At 30.1% G+C, this 16,013-nt stretch overlaps 1 protein-coding gene across 1 annotated transcript; it reads left to right on the top strand.

The window, feature by feature from the left end:
• The first annotated feature begins 6,450 nt into the window (after window positions 1–6,450).
• LOC8281646 (transcription factor MYB93) lies at window positions 6,451–7,888 on the top strand. The gene is made up of 3 exons (XM_015715979.3): window positions 6,451–6,640; window positions 6,738–6,867; window positions 6,970–7,888. The coding sequence occupies exons 1-3, from the start codon at window positions 6,508–6,510 to the stop codon at window positions 7,721–7,723; spliced, it is 1,017 nt and encodes a 338-aa protein (XP_015571465.2). The 5' UTR covers window positions 6,451–6,507; the 3' UTR covers window positions 7,724–7,888.
• The last annotated feature ends 8,125 nt before the right edge of the window (window positions 7,889–16,013 follow it).

Below are 16,013 nucleotides of genomic sequence, written 5' to 3'. Positions count from 1 at the left end.
ATTTGCATGAGTTTAGAATTGTTTGTGGTTTCTATTTTATTTTTTAAAATTTGAAAATTTTATCGATATCTTTACTGGAGTGAAATATAGAAGTTACAGTTTATTTAAATTATTGGACTATAGATAAACGGTAACTAGTCTATAGACAAAATGCATTACTATAGCTTTATTTTTTTTATTTAATTTATTAAATATTTATTGTAATTAAGGATTCAATAATTTTAGAGTATGTGAAAAAAACTATCATCTAATAAATAATAAAATTTTAAGAACTCATGAAAATAAAGTAAAAGTTCAAAAAGAAATCGATAAAATAAAACAAAAATTTAATAATGGATTTTGCTATTCCTATACAATCGTACCATGGGATAAATCATGAAAAATGTGTCAAATAGTCTTAATTATAATATATATTTTAGTATATTAGCATGGGCAAAAGTTTCGATAAAAATTAGATAGAATGTTTAATATTTTCTTATATTTTATCAATATATCCACCTCTCAGTTGATAGTCAACTTTTCTGTTTCATATAAATGAATGCTTATCATTTTTAATTTTGTGTGGACTTTTTAAAATATGGTCGTTGATCCCATTATTACTGGTTGATTTCCATTACGGATTCCTAAAAAATAATGGGTAGTTGTGTGGTAACCGTGGACCAATTATTTTTACTTCATTCGAGCAAGTGGGTGTCATTGTTATTGTTTAAAGGTCGGAAGCAAATTGCTGGTTCTTTAAGAATATATAAAATTTATGATCAAATAAATCACTGTTCTTTTATAACGGAGGTATATATATATTAATACGAACTTCTGGATGATGATTTTATTTTTCAAAAGACCAATTGTAAGGGGAAAGTTTCGTGTCTGAATATTGTTCAAGAATTATCCAATTATCTATATATATCCGGCCCTAGTTTCATCATTCCTGAATTCTTAAATTATATATTCGGATAACAGGAATTTATTTTACTTATATGATGTTTTATTTAATTACTTAACTGATGTTGGGTTATGATCTTTTGACCAATTACCTAATAAGAAGTGCTTTTCCCCCATGACATGCCACTCATTGCGATCATGTCAGTGACATTTGGTGATATTAATCGCAATTTCTTTTTCGGTAGAGGTAAATTAACCTCGAATCTGACCATATATATAAATAATATAATGCATGCTTTTGCTCAATAATGTGCATAAGTTGAATTATATCTATTTGTTTTATCATTTTTATAATTGACTCTCTCTTGTTAGTTGCTCCTGTGATATCATGGCTAACAAGTTGAGGTGACCTAAAAGACCCAAATGAATTATAAAATTTTGAAAAAAATAATAATTGGTGCAATAATTTATATATAACTGTAATAACTAATTAAGTATATGATAAAAAAGTGAGCAGCCTGATGGCTTTTTAGAAAATTATATATTTAATTAATTATTACAATAATTTTTAGATTCGGTCCGACTATTGACCTGTAAAATATAAATGGTTTAAAGGTCAGAGGTTCAATTAGAATTGAACCGATAACTGAGAATAAATATATCTATATAATACTACATATACTTTTATAGTTTAAATACACTTTATACAATATAATTTTTAACATTACCTAATAACTAAATCCAATAATATTCAATAAATATTAATATCCTTCTCCCGTAACAAATTTTCAATCACAAACTTAGTTATTCAAAAATACTCAAATAAATTATTATAAAATTCTTTTACTTATAATTTTAATCTTTGCATTAATTTGTATATCAATATTTCTAGCTTGAACTAAATCTTTAAATTTAATCTTTCCACTTAAAAGTTTGACCAATATTTTTCAATACATTAATTGATCAAAGAAAAGATGATATATTTGTTTTGAAAGAAAAAACCTAATACAAAATATATTTAAGTTTTTTTTTTTTCTAGTGTTTATATGTCTTATTAAAATGAAACTATTTTATTAATAAAAATACATTAAATAATTATTTTTTTTAAAAAAATTTAGATCCGTCAAACCCTTGTGACTTGCGACCGAATCAATGTTTTGGCGAGTTTATCCGAAAAAGGATTTTAAGAATTGCCCGGACCGGACATAGTGCGAGTTCCTGGTTCAACTGGCCGGTTTGACAACCATGGTTATTACATAACCATTTTAGGATGTGTGTTTGTCCTATAAATAAAAATAGTTTAAACTATTTAAAGTTTAAACAGGGTGGTTGAATATACCCTTTGGGCCAAGCCGACATCAAGGACATTATTAATTAAAGGTAGAGACAATTCTACTGCTCTTATTATCTACATTTCGTATTGAAAATCTAACAAATTTGCTCAACAAATCTTGCGTTTTGTTCTTAATTGCTTTCAGGAAAATGATGACTTTGACGAAAACGAAATTGTGGACTGGAGGTTTTTTTATTTTATTTATATATATATATATATAATATTGCTTAAGAAGTAAACTAGAATCTTGACATAAATATAGTAGTTAATGATATTTAATCCTGAATTGTATTTCAGGGATTCATTATTAATTAAGGTCTAAGGGTAGTGATATTGTGGCCTCAAGCTGCAGGAACAAGCATTGTTTGAGCAGGCTGCTATTCTATCTTGAACGGGTATAAAGTATAATCTCTGCTGCTGCAGCTGCTAACACTTGCTTTTGATTTGATCCAATATGAGGATATTGCATTTCTCTGTCTGATTATAACCATCACAAATGATTCACGTCTTTAAAATATAATACACTTATTTGTTAAGTTGCCTTTGATATATATATATATATATGATCCAATCACCTAATCGGATTTGTTTACATCTGTCTTACCTGAAACTTATAATTTGTTAGCTGGATTTTACGTTTGTCCATGCTTCAAATCCCTTGGATATTTACATTTAGGGATGTTAGAGTTTTAAAACTATTAAACACGGTTGGAGTGCAATGGATCTTTATGAATACAGTGCTTGTACAGCTTTTCTTTTCTCCTATAACATATCAGTCAGTCAAACTGTTAAACTCAATTTGCAACCTATGTCAACCCAAGTTTCTTGCAACTGCTTTAACCTCTTATAGTCCTGATTAGGTGATCCACGAGAATTGTTTTACACAAGTTACTCTTGGAAGAGAAATCAACAGTCCCGCTTTTATTTTCTTTACGAGTGATCAGAGTGTGCGAGAGAAGCCTTACCTGCAGGCTACTTGCCACCTTCCTTAGTCCTAGACGTAGACTCATTACTGTTTTGTGCTACCATTAAGTTATAAGTGTATAGGAACGAAACAGGTAAAACGTACAAACTACTGTGAGAAATTCGTGCCTCTGTCCAGGCATGAGATCTTTTCTGTAAGATATGTGCATGGAGACAGAGAGACACATACGTGGCAACTGTGGCCAATAAATAGATGGCATGAGGAGTCTGGCTTTTTAGAAGATTGGTTAGAAACCCATTTAAGCAAGCAAAATCAGTTGTTTAGCTGACTCTTGAATTTAAAAACTAAAAGATCGATTATCTGACATCACACCCTCCCTTCTGTTCAAATTATACATGGTCCACCCGACAGGAACCTTTGGTTAAAAGATCAAAACTCTAGCTAGTGTGTCAGGTGGGAAAAATTGGATCATTATTTTACAGCTTCTCAGTGAACAAGGGCAAAAGATTTGTTTACTAGAAAAATGGTCTTCGTCACTATAAATGGCTGGTGGGAATCGATATCGACACTGAATTAAGTTGACAAATTAAATAGGAGTTTTAGGTTTGAAGAACTAGCTAGCTTACTGGAGAAGCATAATTCTTATTTCTTAGGTAGTTTAAGCCAGTCGCAGAAGTACCCCAACGTCAGATGGCCGCCCAACATATTTGGCTTATTTATGGTAAATTGAAGCTCAAAAATGGAGTGTGGTTTTCTACCTGGTGCATTTGTCACTTGAATATTAAAGAAGGCGCCTAATAGTATAAGTTGTTGGGAAATTCGAACACAACTTTTTTTTCCTTTTTACTAAACTTTATGTCGTTTAAACCTACCAATAGATGATAAATGTAATTCCATCATATGATCGTGATAACAAAGTGAAAATTATGTGTTATCTATTTCATTTGAATAACTAGTGCTGGAGAATAGAATCCCATATAGTTGGAATTTAGTAATAATATAATTGATTTTGTGTGAGATAGGTTCTAAAGCTATTTATATGGTTATTCATTGTGTGAGTGTGACCAGTATTTTTCAGACTCATGAAGCTTCTACATATATCAAAGCTAAAATAAAACCCAATTATTGGACGGTCTTTGGCTAGTGTTTGCAGACATGAGATTTTTGTTATGATAATAATGGCTATCTATTGAACTTAAAATACATGCTTTTAAAATCTTAAAGTCATACTCATTAAGAGTTTAAAAAGAAGACCTGTTGATTTTTCATAGAGATGGCTAAGATATTGAGATTTGAATATATAGTGGCTTGTGATACTAGGCAACCACTTGCTTTTAGTTCAGTACAGAAAATTAGAAGATTCCATGCAAAGAAAATCCCAAGTAAAACAAGTAGAATGAGGACAAAGCAATCAACAAACGCCATTGAAGCATTCCCAAAGCATGAGTAGAATGTCTCGTAGGTTACAAAAAGGAAAAAAGAAATTGGTGTAGATTTGGGGGGCGTTTGCTGCACCAACTTCCTCTCTAACTGCACACTACCTTCTAGGTCAAAATGGGTCACATCTTCTACGGTCTCTTTCAAACAAATTAGTGCATCTCCTATACTTTATATTCATTTATCTTCCATTTGTTTATTTATTTTTTAAATGTTTTGGTTTACATTTGAATTAACAGCACCAGATATATATTTATAAGCTTACTTGCTTTGATCTAATGCGGCAGTGAGCATCCAAGTAAGATATATTAGCAATCAATTGTCCTCACTTCAACCTGATGTGCGTAAAAAGGATCCATTTATATTTTGCCTAATTTACATGTAATATACACTAAATGAATAGATGATTGATATATATTTATTAATTTTAAATAATTCAGTAGATGTTGATCATCCAATGTCAATATATAAAACAATCATAGTCTTTTATTTATTATGATATATACACCCAACATATGGATAAAAATTATTCATTATTTTGCTTTCTTTTTTTTATATCAGCATGTGAATAGTAAGACTTCTATAATTCTTGGTTTTTTCCATTTCCCGAGAAGATTTAGTTTAATTATAAATATGTGGTTCTATCACTAAATAGATTAATATAATTAAGTTAGCAATACTAATGTTTATTGGCGATCTTGGTCTAGCCGAATGTTGATCGATTTATGTCCATAAAATACCAAGTGCGCAAATACCCACTAGGGTACCGTTTATGGTTATTTATAGACAATTCTCTATACAAGATACTATGTAGGCAGCTAAGACATTAAATTTTTATTCATGTCACGGGGTATTGTCGTATACATATGTAATTACTTCATTATCATTTGAATGCATAAGGTTAGACTAAAATATTCTGGAATTCTAAAATCTATAACTTGTATAGATTCCTTTTCTTTCTTTCTTAAATCCAAAATACTTGAGACGTAAGTCATGGAGCCATGCAAACAATGACGAAAGACCCTATTTTGCGTGCATGGAATGCATTCCTTCTAACAACTGTGACCTTCCACGTTCTGCATATTCTCATTGCCAATTTTTAACTACTTCAGATTTGGAATTACAATTTTAAAATTTGTGTTACATTTATATATTTTAGTATTGGATAATTAATATATATTTAATTATTTAACATAAATAATTTTTTTATTAATTTAATATTTTGAGGCTTCTTCTAACGTTTCATTTTCTTCTATTCTAATTAAAATTACTTTTAAGAAAATTATTTTATTAGAAAGATAACAGAAAAAAATTAATAAGACTGACCCATTTATGAAGAATATTAGTAGAAACTGTACGTAAACTTATAAAATTTGAAAGTTCTTTGAAGAATAATTTTGATAAGTTATTTGTGCATAATATCCAAGTTTTTTTTTTTTTAATGTCTTCAATTAGAATGCAGTTATAAAATTCCTGTCTAGATTTCATATGAATATAATAGAAACACAGAGCAGCATAGGATTCATTATTTTTTTGTACTCAATTAGGTACTTCAATTTTTTGATTAATGCCGGAGATAAGGAGTTGTTGGAGGTTTTTATTTATATATGAAGCACTTAGAAATCGAGGCAATTATTCAATAGAGAAATGACTGGACTAAACATATGTACATAATATCAAAATTATTGTGATACTAAAATTACCACTAGCTGAGACTTTAGGACAATAGATTTTGGAGATACATATGATCTCACCCAATTAGGCCACACCACATATATTCCTTGTCAACCAAAAAAATTAAAACAAAAATTAAAACATAATAGAATATTTTTTGAATTGAACGATCAAGGACATAGGAGACTGTCTATAAATAGGAAGCAAGCGTTTTGGAGGGAGAGGAGAAGCAAAATAAATCAGAGAATATAGAAAGATGGCAAGGTCTCCATGCTGTGATGAGAATGGACTGAAGAAAGGACCTTGGACTCCTGAAGAAGATCAAAAACTTGTTGACTACATCCAAAAACATGGCCATGGAAGTTGGCGAGCTCTTCCGAAGCTTGCAGGTTCTCATGCACGCCCACATACTAGAGTTATTGTAAACCAGTTCATTCTTACGAGTTTGAATCCTAATTAGAACCCATTTTCTTGCTCACTTTGCAGGTCTCAACAGATGTGGCAAGAGCTGTAGGTTAAGGTGGACAAATTATTTAAGGCCTGATATCAAGAGAGGGAAGTTTTCTCAAGACGAAGAGCAAACAATTCTAAATCTGCATTCTATTCTTGGAAACAAGTAATTCCACTATTTTGCTTTTTTTGCATCTATCTCAACTTTTTTTTTTCTCTTTCCAAATGACAGTATTATTACGAATGTGTTTTGGTTTCGTGCTTGCAGATGGTCAGCTATTGCCAGTCACCTACCAGGCCGCACAGACAATGAGATCAAGAATTTTTGGAACACTCATTTGAAGAAGAAGCTGATTCAGATGGGTTTTGATCCAATGACGCACCAACCAAGAACTGACTTATTTGCCACCTTGCCTCATCTCGTGGCTCTCTTGAACCTGAAAGACCTAATGGATAATCATCCTCCATTAGATGAACAGGCCATGAGATTACAAGCAGAAGCTATGCAGTTAGCCAAGCTTCAATATGTACAGTTTCTTCTCCAATCAGCAACTTCAATCACCTCGAACTCTTATGGTCAAAATGGCATTACAGACATGGAGATTTTCAATTTATTGAATTCAGCTCCTACTATTAAAGAAACCCCAGTTATAAATTCATCACAGCTAGAGAATCCTGTCTCATATCCTTTTGGACTTGCTTCATCTCAACCACTCCACTATTCAGATGTATTACCTCAATTGCCTGACCCACAAGTCCCTTTCAGTTATCAACCATCTTTGAACAGGGAGATGGAACAAGCTGCAAATTTAACTACAATGGTCAGTCAAGGAGGTAATAACCCATTTGATTCTCCATGGGTTCTTCCATCTCCTACTCCTTCTGTTCCTTCAACAGTAACAGAGACTTCCAAAGGTAATCCAGGTGATGCTAGCAGCACCACTTCTAGCTATGGTGGAGGGACTTCTTCATATTGGCCTGAGTTCTTTTTTGAAGATTATGTCCTGCATGAAGTATCCTAGCTAGTTATTTTGATACCTATACTAAAGGTAATTGGAGTTCCATCTCCATGAATGAGCTGGTATAGTTTCTATAATACATGGATATTTACAAATATAATTAAGCACAGACATAACACTTGCATTATTCATGTGTGCACATTTATGCTTGTGCACTCTACATATATACATATTCGTATCTCATGTACATAATCGTCAAGGAACGACGTTCAATTTTTGTTCTATTCGGTACCAGGAGTGTTGTATTTCCAGAATTTAGAAATGGAATTGGGTTGTAGCAGGCAAGTCTTCTCATCTCTTTCTGCCTCAATTTTTAGTATTCATAATTTCAAGCACTTCCTGAATTCAAGCTTGTTTTTAATAATTATGATATGGAAAATTTTTATTTAGTTTGACATAGTCTTAAATAATAGAATATATGTCAATCATTTAAAGCCAAAATGTAAAACAATTCACTCTCTTATTTGTTGTGGTGTATATATACCAAGTCTAGATAAATTTTTTTTATTCATGAGAGGACCAACGAGCGATGAGCTACACAATAAATAGTAGTCATCTCCTTACACTCGCCATAAAAGCGAAAATATACATATTGAAGAGGAGATGACTCAAAAATTATAATATCCACATCAGTAAATTGAATTTTATTAATATTTATTATGACCCTATTTGATTCAATTGTTTGAACAAACAATTGATAATTGATAACTAATAGTGAATAGCTACTAAATGCTCGATCACTTAGTAAAATTTTACGGTATTATTTGGCTTAAGTATTTTGAAATTCATAAATTTTTAAAATTTTATGGTTCGGATTAAATATAAAATTCATAAATTTTTGTTTAAAATCAATGATAATTTTAAAATAAGATAAATTTATTAAGGACAATATCGGAATATAAAAAGTATTATGACAATATATATTATTTTTTTAAATGGTGAATTTTAGACTTTTCCACTTTCTAGGTAGGAAATTGAAAAAAAATGAAGAATTTTGGAGGATGAGGATTTCTCAAAACCTATGGATTAAACCGATTGTTTACTCGCCAAACAACTAATTTAAGCTAAATCTATGAATTTAATAGAATCCCTCAAAATTCCTTAATCCAAACAACCCATCTATCTAAAAGATCGATAGGTTCTTGCCCTAAATCCAACAACTAGATTATAAAAGTATATAAAAAAGAACTCGTAGCAACTGAGAAATTTACTAGCTGGAAACGCTGCTACAAGGAAGCTGCCCCCTTAGTTGGTAAAAAAAAAGAAAAACAATTTCTTTCACAATTAAAAAAAGACACAAAATAAAGAGTAAAGAAATAGCCCTAGGACTAACATAATTAACAAATACAATTAAATAACAATAATCTTAGTACTAAGAAATATATAGGTGAGGTAGATCTGGATAACCCAAGTCCAGGATAAAGTTAAAAGGGAAATTGCAAAAAGGTCCAAATTTAGGTCCTTGGCGAGTAGTTAAAACTCGGTCCCTTTTCCTTCGAGAGATTGACTGCCATAACTTCAAGAGATTGAACCATAAAAAAAATAAAATAATATTCTCTTTTTAGTGAAAGCAAATCTCCAACAAATGTCAATGACCCAATGGACTTGATTACTTATTTCTTTTTGAGCAAGTTCATGGTTGTTATTATATGTATGAACGTTCGATAAAAATGAAGTTGATGGATGATTGTCAAAAGAACATAGAAAAACACAAAAAGAGAGAGAGAGAGACAGAGAAAAAAAGAAAAGGGTTTTAGGTTTCTTCTTCAGTCTCTACGTCGTATGTTATTTGTGAAAAAGATTTGCAAAACTTTCATCACCTAATCCTTACCCCATTTAATTGTTTGGGTACCACATAAAGTTTCTTATGTCATGGCAATCATGTTATAAAATAAGTTTTTTTTTTTTTAATCTTTACATAAAATTAAATTATGTCACATGTTATAGACAATGTTGTGATGGGCGAAATATATATATATAAATCTGGAACCTATCAAACTTCAAAGATAACAGTATAATGATAGAATATATAGTTGGTAGCAACTACATGGAAATGATAGCTTTCAGTGGCAACATCAAGAAGAAAAGGATGTTTTTGTTTTGTGCAAAGATTTCATGAACCTGTATATGTATATTTTTTAATTTCTTCCATGTTCATATGCTTAATCAATCTTGCAAATTTATACGCAATAAAATAGAGGGGAATGTGCATTATTTATTTAATTGGTAAATATAATAAACTTTATTCTTCTTAAGAGAAACATGTAATTAAATATAATAACATATGATATATTATGAATTTATTTTTTCATGTAATTTAATGTTATCCAAATAAATTTTAATATCATAATAATAATATTAATAATTATTATTATTCTAAAAATTATATCAGTGCTTTAAAGAAAAAAGATTTCGAAATTGAGTTGGATATTTGTAATCAAGTTGATTTCCAAGTTGAGTTGGATATTTTATGTGTTTGCCCAACAATGCAATTTTTCTTTTCTTTTATAAGCAACACTATCTTGGACCATTTCCAATCAACTCTACCTTTCAACTTTAGTAATCACCAATAATAACTATCATTAAGATTACCTTTTTTTTTTTTTTTTTTTTTTTTTTTTTTTTCTCTTTGAGGAAATTAAGATTGGTTTTTCTTTTTTATTGAATGAGTGGAGCTTGAAGCACTGCTTCTTTAATTCTGTTGAAGTTGTACTTATTGGACCTTAGCAAGTGTAAAAGGAAAGGCCCAAACAGATCAATAATATCAAAGTTCCCCTAACTTTAGGCTCAGAGTCTAAGGTTACTATCTAAATCACAATCCTATTCTCTTGTTTTTTTTTTTTTATATTAAAATTTCTCCTAAGAATTTAATATAATAAATAATTGATATATATTTATTAATTTTAAATAATAAAATAATATATTAATTATTAAATATCAAAATATAAAATATTCATATATAATCAATCTTCTATTTATTGTGGTGCATATATTAAAACTAAATAAATCTTATTTTTAATGAGCATTCCTACTCTTATGTGGGGAGAAGTGAACGATAGAATTAAAGATACTTTATTCTCTTTTGTTTTTCATTTTCTTTCTTTTTTCCTTAAGAAAACTTCTTGAATAATTCAGTAAAAATTTACTATTAATGCCATAGATTTTATTTAACAAAATGAGAAGCCCAGCCAACAAAATATGCCCACATTTGCTGTTCTTGTCTTTCAGATATACAACATAGTCATGTCACCTTGTTTTATCCTATAGCTTTTAACAGAGATAGGTTAACACCCAGTTACTTGTTTTCTTCCTCAAGAGGAAAGTCATTTTTCCTTTAGAATCTAGTGCACTGATTGAGTGCAAGAAATTCAATAATATGATTTAGATATAAGCAAAGTCATGGAACCATTCGGGAATTAAGCTACATTTAAGTTCACTCAAGTTAATGTGTCAAAACGTTTTGATTTAAACACACACACACACACAAAACAAAAAAGGTTCCCCTATGAATTAAAGCCTGCATTTATAGTTCAACTCCGTAAGACTGAAAACAATTTGCAAGTTTACATGAATGCAAGGTATTGTACATGCAGATGTATGAGTGGGTGGGGCAGGAGAATGTGAAATACCAGAGTGTATTATGGCAAATTGGTTGCATGATATGGAAGTTGATATGTAAGAATATGAGATATGTACATAGTTAAGTAGTAGAAGGTAAGGAGAGGAGGGGAGGGACCCTTACTGATTACAAACCATAATGACAATAGGCAGTAGCAGCTAACCTGCAAACAAATGAGAAGGACCACACACCCACATGACATGTATACCATATCATTCATATTTGCTACTTGTAGCCCATCCTCACAATACCCTCTTACGTATTGGCCCCTTCGCATCAATGCCAGGCCTCGTTTTGTCTGCACCTTTTCACATTTTTATCACCACAGTTCAAATGAGGGAGCTGACAATTTCAACTTACATTCCTCTTCGCCTCTGCCCACTATTAGACTACAATCAGCGCTACTTTTACATTATATATTTTGCATGCATGTGTTCAAGATAGTAAACTTTGTCTCAAAGAAAAATACCACTAATTTCTCTAAAACTTTTAAGTAAATTGAAATCATTTGTGGAACTCGAAAATGATGTTTGGTTTATTTAAGTTATCGAATAATGTAGATATTTGATATTTTTGTGTTCAATCATCATTGAAATTAGCAACAACATATGCAAATAGAAGTTTGTATTCTATCTTATCAATTGCATACATCAAAATTAACTTCTAGAGTCATTAAAAAAGAAAAATCAACGAGTCCCAAAATATTTTGCTGACACACTTCAAAGGTTAGTGCAATTAATTAACAATCAAATTAATTTGTATTCTTAATTCATTGATTCGAGCATATAAATTAATAAATTGTCTAATTTTTTTTCTTCGGAAAATTTATATTTAACTAAATCAGAGAACTATGTAATACAACGAATAAAATAATCGATTCATATTAATCATTAACAAAAAAAAATGTCAAAGACAATTAAGCTAATTATAATTTTAGCCTAGCGGTGGAATTAAAATCTTAACAATCTAAAAGAAAAGAAGTTATATATTTTCAGTAATTTACGAACTATATAATTTACTTTTCTATATGTAAGAAAAGCCAAAAGAATTCGAACAAGCAACAACAAAGTAGTCATAATTATCCAACTAGTCTAAGAATATATGAGAAATTTAATTATCTTTTTTGGAAGGGAAAAAAATTTGAAAAAGAAAAAAAAGAATGGTTTGCTAATATGTCGTTGATGTGCAATAGTGGTCTCTGCGAAGGTTCCCTGAGCCAAAAGATTCATTGGGATACTGCAAGAATTTTGTGTAAACTGTGGACTTGTGGATAATGAAGTGAAGGGACCATTTATTAAGTACAATCATTTGCAACAAAATCTGACCACTCAACCAATACGACCAAAATAAACTACATCTTTATGTACACAATATTTGATAATTCCAATAAATAAATATATTTTGTTAAAGCAAGAAAATAACACTAATGATTAAGTAGCTTGTTCAATTTTTCTGGGTCATATATATATAGAGCAACAACTAAAGTTGCCTTCTCCGATTTGATATTTAAGTTAATAATGCTGTGCGAATATCACTATTATTTGAATTATTAAATTAAATTTTTATTTTAAATAAATATATATAATTTAATTAATGTAAATTAAATACATATAATAACGCCATATGATTAATAATATGTCTTGAAATTTAAAATTTTATAAATTTTTAATTACTATGTTATTTATGTTTATATAAATTAAAATAAAAATATGATTAAATATTAAAAATTAAAATTATTATTCAATAAGAAATTAATTTATTAGATGCTACTTTTTTATATAATAATTCAAATACAAATTATTAATTTAAAAACTATCAAAATTATACATGAATATAATATTAAATAAATAAAGATACCAAAAAAAATTTATTTTGTGTGTTAAAATTTATTCCATATGTTAAAGTTTTCATGTATCAGAAGTTATAAAAATATTTATATAATTGTTATGTAATTACACGAAAAAACTAGCTAAAGGCTCTGGCTTATCAATGATTTTCTCATTTTCAAAGAAAAAAGAAAGAACAATATTGTAAGAATATGACATTGGCCTTGGCCCGTAATTATCAGACCAGAATTTATCACGTCCTTCTTTTGAAACTTAATTTTTTTTTTTTTTTTTCATATTCTGTGTGGTGTAGTGCCGTTCAGGTTTTTTATTTAAGAGAGAAGAACTGTAGTACTGTTCAGGTTTTCTTTTTTTTTTTTAAGAGAAAAGAACTGCAGTCCTGGTTCCTGGACCATTGGGTATGGGCAAGTGATTTTATTCAAATTTTCTAGCCTGTTTCTCTCTGCATTCCGTGTTGAACTGAGCTGTTCAGTTCAAGCACCAGCAATAGATTTTTTCCCATCGCAATCGAAGATCAGAAAACCAATATTTTGTGGGTTATATGGTGCACAACTACGGATACTATCCTATTGATGGGGCCTTATTTTCTTATCTTTCAGGATTTCATGCATGATTGTGTCTCTGTAAAGTTGAATATATTGAGAATACTGTAGAATATGTTGAATTTCCTTCCAATTCTAACACATCCCATGAGGTTCATGTGCTATTAGAAAATGGGAACGAATCTTATTATTCTAAATTAATCATAGACAGCACATTCGATTCTCATGCAAAATTGTTCAAAAAAGCATATATTTAACCGAACCCTCAATATAGAAGGGGCGGATCATCATATTTAAGAGATTTATTAGTTGCTGTTTTAGTCTGCTTCGTCATTTATATTTTTACTGTACAGTACTAAAGCATATAATAAGCTTTATCTGATACATCCCAAGCTCATGCGTTCGTATTTGATTCTGAAATAAGAAGAAATATGCGTAGCCACCTGAAGATAATATTATAAATACCTTGGTGTAGTTTTTTCTGAAGATGATAAAAGTATTGACACTAGAATGAAATGAGGAATGTCTGAGGCAAAGGTTACATATAGTATGGCCTAACATTTATATTACAATTATAAAAATGAGCAGCAAAAATTCTGTCTGTAAAATAACATAAGAACATGATGTCTCCATGGTAATTTTTTAATGTATTTTGCAATCAAGAACTTTTGTCTTTTTTAGCTGTTAAGTTTGTTGTATGGGCATCTTTTGTTTATTTTCTTCTTCATTTTTATCTACGTACGTTGAGCAATCTTATGAAATTAACCAGTTTGTAATGGTTGTCTGTAGCATACAAACATAGGGAACACTGCATAACAAATTTCCAGATTAGAGATAATCTCATGCAAAAAGTTACTCTGGAAGAAAACCAAAAATAAGTTGAGATGGCTTCTAGGGTTTGAATTTGTTTGCATACACCTCACTTTTCTCAAGTACTGTTACTTTTCTTTTGGTGATAAATGGAAATCATAAATATTAAAGCTGTATTAGGGTTTCTCCTTAACTTTCAGGACCATGCAGGAGAGAGTAGGCAGTTAGGAGAATAAAAATTGTAGGATTCGATTTGGATATCATAATATGCCAATAAGGTTCTATGATAAGTCCCTTAGTGAACATCATTGGGATAACGAAGAAATTATGCTATTAAACTGAGCATAATTGAAATTTCTTTTTTCTTGTATTAAAATATTTAGCCCCATTGTGTAAGTCAATATGTCTATTTTAATAACTATGCAACTCGGATAACATATTCTTATAAGTGCTATATGGAATTACTTCATAAATTAAATGTAAGCTTTTCTTGATAAAAAAATCTATTTTTGTTTATAGTTCTAAAATGCAGAAGAGTCATATGATCATGTTTGAATCTCCAAAAACCTGCAATTGGGGATATTAACATAACAATAAGATAAACTTCCCTAATCAAAGCACAAATGTTATAATCATGTAAGAGCTTCAAATTTAGAATTATATAGAAAAAAGAAGAGCTTGGTTTTTAGGATAAATCTTCAGCACATGAATAATTGAATGAAAAGAGAACATTTTTCTTGCATTTATATTAACATACAATGATCTAAACATGCTTAGAACAGTCTAAGCAAAATAAATAAACAGCACAAAGAGAGAGAAAAGGCAGGGGGGGGGGGCCGGGGCCACATTATAAATCACTTTTAACAGTGACACATAAATGGAATCTAAGCATTATGGAGAGCCCCAAAAGGAGGAAAAGGCAAAAGGCCCACCTCAATAGAAAAGGCCAATTTCAACTAGTCAGCAATGCCTATCTCTGCCCATGCTGGCTGTCCCCTTCCAATATCTTAGCTCCAATAAATTTCTCAAGTTCAGATACTAATTTCTTCAAGAACTAATCCTCAAATGGTAAATCAAATAAATTCTTTTAAAAATAACCATTAATAGAATCAGATTCCATCAAGATTACAAGTATATTAAATCCCAAACATGTCCCTTCTATATAAAACAAGAACGTAGGTTGACATTGATTTTACATGTCTTCTTACAATTATAGGCCTCTAAATGAGACTTTGAAGCTTAAACATAATCCACCAAAAACAAAGGCAGACCCAATAATTTTTATCATTCAGGGAACACATTTCCACCCTGTCAAAGAGAGAGGATTAGAGAAGGAACTAGAGAAGGTGGGTGAGATGCGTCTTCTGGCATAGGATAATAGAAAAATGAAAATTAATAATAAATGAATAATCAAAGAAAATAAAAGTTGTGGCTGCAAATTGCCTATCAATTTTTTCTTGTGTCCCACTTCCATT

This window comes from Ricinus communis, chromosome 2, assembly GCF_019578655.1.
Source record: "Ricinus communis isolate WT05 ecotype wild-type chromosome 2, ASM1957865v1, whole genome shotgun sequence".
Taxonomy (NCBI): Eukaryota; Viridiplantae; Streptophyta; class Magnoliopsida; order Malpighiales; family Euphorbiaceae; genus Ricinus; species Ricinus communis.
This window is presented reverse-complemented; position numbering and strand designations above follow the sequence as displayed.